Genomic DNA, 2821 nt, shown 5'->3' on the forward strand with positions numbered 1-2821 from the left:
TTTAACTATGGCACAACTGAGGATAAAGAATATCGTTATGGTTATAATTTCACATTTAATACAAGTTATACAGGCCTGAATACTTCAATACTGACCTTTAATCTTAATCAGTCTGAGAGTGTACGCATTACGTGTGCAGATTCAAAAGATACTGATACAAAGGACACAACAGTTACTGAATTAGGTTAGTATACAGAAAGTAATTACTTTCTTTATATATCTATTGCTTAATATGAAATTCTTATTAATAGGTTATTATGCAAAAGCACCAACAAACTTAACATCAGCCTTCAATGCAAGTGGAGTTACTTTAGAATGGAAGGACACTGGGAATAACTGTACTAATTTTACTGAGTATCAAGTGACTGTTATTAGTTGTTCATGTACATCAACCAGTGTATTGATGTATAATACTACTGAAACAGCCTTACACATAAACTCAAGTGATTTATTTAAAAATGCAGTCTATACATACACTGTTAGAGGATGGAATGAACAGGAAAGTAACAACAGTGAACCATTCACACTTGGTAAGAACAATATGTACAGCTCAACAATAATTATGGCTTACATCTAATTTTGATTTTAGCTCCCATTGAAGTGATGAGTGTTACAATAGCTACTACTAATACTACTGATCCTTGTAAGAATAATAGTTGCTGTGCTAATGTTACACTGAATATAATACTGGTGAGATACAGCGAGTATGTCATAAAGTTAGCCATCAATCCATGTAGGCATTATCAAATGTAGATTTTATGCATCCAAATCAGTACTACAATATATCTTTATACAATTCCAATACTGGGGTATTATTATTATTATATGAAATAAATGAAACAGAATGGACTGGATCAGGATTAAAATACAATGAGACTTATTGCTTTACAGTCACACCAATGAATAATTTTAGCACAGGAATGTCAATAAGTATGTTGTATGTGTAATAGTTGATATTGAGTACTTTATAATATACAGATATTGACACATCAACTACTGAATACCAATGTCAACCACCAGAAAATGCTTCTATTATAGCAACTCCTGACTTAAATGTTAGTATTACTGCAATTAGTACTACTGATAATTGTAATTATAATTGTTGTGCTAATATCACAATTTCCATACAATTGGTAAGTATAATCGAAACAAATCCAATGTCTTTTATAAGTACTGCAGGTATCAAACACATCAGAACAACAGTATGCAAATCAACGTTATATAATATCATATAATGATTCCATCACTGGTAATGAAGAATCAGTAGTAACAAATAAAGGAGAGCAGAGCAAGAATATACAACTGCCTTATAAGGAAAGTTATTGCTTTACAATCACACCAGTACACCATTTTGATTCTGGACTGGAAAAAAGTATATACTAGTACTAGTATTTTGATACTGGGCATTTTGTATAGGTCAATGCATCATGATTTTGAAATGTAACACAACAAAAATGGAGGAAGCAAGTGATGCTCCATTACTTGCTTCCTCAACTCCTACTTCAACTCCTACTTCAACTCTTACTTCAACTCCTACTTTAGGAATTGGCACATGGATTTCAGTTGGAATTGGCCTTTCTTTGCTCATTATTATTATTATTATTATTATTATTATTATTATTATTACATGTATTTTAGTCATCTTACACAAAATAAAACAGAACAGTGTAGGTGTAATACGAGGTGAGAATAATGGAACACTGCAGTCATCCACATGAGAAGAACAATCAAGAAGTTAATATTATACATTTATACAGTTGTAATCATTGTAGAATTTTAACAAGATTTTCTTATTTACTTTCCCCATAGCATTTTTCCTTAAATTGTCCTTTATTATAAATAGTCTTGGTACCTTATATTGTGCTAATTTATCAACACACCACTTCTTCAGTATCTCTGAAGACTAATCAAAATAATAACAAGAAATAACACACACCATCACAATAAGAAGGATTGAGAGCTCACCAATTCATGATTGTCAGCTGTTGGTACAATTATTGCCACCACTTTCTGTCCCAAATCTTCATCTTGTACTCCAATAACAGCACATTCACTTACTAATGAGTGCTCCAGTATTACCCTCTCTATCTCAAGAGCACTATATACATGTATAATAATACATAATAATATAACACATATATACATACATGTACTGTACCTAATTTTATAGCCTCCACTCTTTATTATGTCTACTGATGCTCTCCCTAGTATCTTAAACACATTATTCCTGCATTCTATTATAAAAGTAGTACATTAATTTATAAGCTTTCACAAATAATAGCTAACCAGCAATGTCTCCAGTAACAAACCAATGGACTGGGCCATCAGGTTGAGCTTTATCATTAGAAGTATGATTTAATATAGTAAATGCGTTCTGTGTGACTTCAGGTTTCCTCCAGTAACTATTGATAACATTTTAACTCCAACTTTTGTTGGTTAATGCTTACCCTTTAAAGATGCCTGGACCATACAAATGTATTTCCCCTTCCTCAACTTCACCAGAGGCATCACTCTTAACATTATTATCCTCATCTTTTGAAACCAATCTGACACTGTTATAAGGGAGTGGATATCCAACAAGACCCTATCACACACAAAAATAACAACAACAATAATTAAGATCTCACTGGTTCTCTATGACCTTTATATAAATTAGATAATACCATTCCAGTCTCAGTCATACCATATCTCTCAAGCAGTGCATGTCCTGTGCATGTATAAATACAATGAATTAATAGATAGTAAGAGGTCTTTTCCATTACCTGTCACTTCTTTCCATCTCTTGAAAATTGAGTCTGGTAATGCTGAAGAGCCTGACATC

At 32.2% G+C, this 2821-nt stretch overlaps 2 protein-coding genes across 2 annotated transcripts; one reads left to right on the top strand and one right to left on the bottom strand.

Moving 5' to 3' along the window:
* The first annotated feature begins 6 nt into the window (after positions 1-6).
* LOC109591164 (uncharacterized) lies at positions 7-1724 on the top strand. The gene is made up of 7 exons (XM_020006953.1): positions 7-184; positions 252-530; positions 590-690; positions 738-930; positions 979-1133; positions 1180-1372; positions 1417-1724. Exons 2-7 carry the CDS (start codon positions 404-406, stop codon positions 1716-1718), a joined length of 1071 nt encoding a protein of 356 aa, XP_019862512.1. The 5' UTR covers positions 7-184; positions 252-403; the 3' UTR covers positions 1719-1724.
* Positions 1724-2820, bottom strand: LOC105315690 (acyl-CoA synthetase family member 3, mitochondrial-like). Its single transcript, XM_011410416.2, has 7 exons — positions 2763-2820; positions 2628-2707; positions 2448-2584; positions 2287-2402; positions 2159-2234; positions 1966-2098; positions 1724-1903 (listed from the first exon to the last, which is right to left on the bottom strand). The coding sequence occupies exons 1-7, from the start codon at positions 2818-2820 to the stop codon at positions 1742-1744; spliced, it is 762 nt and encodes a 253-aa protein (XP_011408718.1). The 3' UTR covers positions 1724-1741.
* Between the last annotated feature and the right edge of the window lies 1 nt (position 2821).

Source organism: Amphimedon queenslandica, unplaced genomic scaffold, assembly GCF_000090795.2.
Source record: "Amphimedon queenslandica unplaced genomic scaffold, v1.1 AMPQUscaffold_8801_Cont19259, whole genome shotgun sequence".
NCBI classification, from domain to species: Eukaryota; Metazoa; Porifera; class Demospongiae; order Haplosclerida; family Niphatidae; genus Amphimedon; species Amphimedon queenslandica.

Excerpts from the sequence above, each read along its gene's own strand:
- LOC109591164 (XM_020006953.1), top strand. The coding sequence starts at position 404 with ATGTATAATACTACTGAAACAGCCTTACACATAAACTCAAGTGATTTA. Across the intron at positions 931-978 it reads TAGCACAGGAATGTCAATAA|ATATTGACACATCAACTACT; the intron begins GTATGTTGTATG and ends TATAATATACAG. Across the intron at positions 1,134-1,179 it reads TCACAATTTCCATACAATTG|GTATCAAACACATCAGAACA; the intron begins GTAAGTATAATC and ends TAAGTACTGCAG.
- LOC105315690 (XM_011410416.2), bottom strand. The coding sequence starts at position 2,820 with ATGTCAGGCTCTTCAGCATTACCAGACTCAATTTTCAAGAGATGGAAA. Across the intron at positions 2,708-2,762 it reads GAGATGGAAAGAAGTGACAG|GACATGCACTGCTTGAGAGA; the intron begins GTAATGGAAAAG and ends ATACATGCACAG. Across the intron at positions 1,904-1,965 it reads CAGCTGACAATCATGAATTG|TCTTCAGAGATACTGAAGAA; the intron begins GTGAGCTCTCAA and ends TATTTTGATTAG.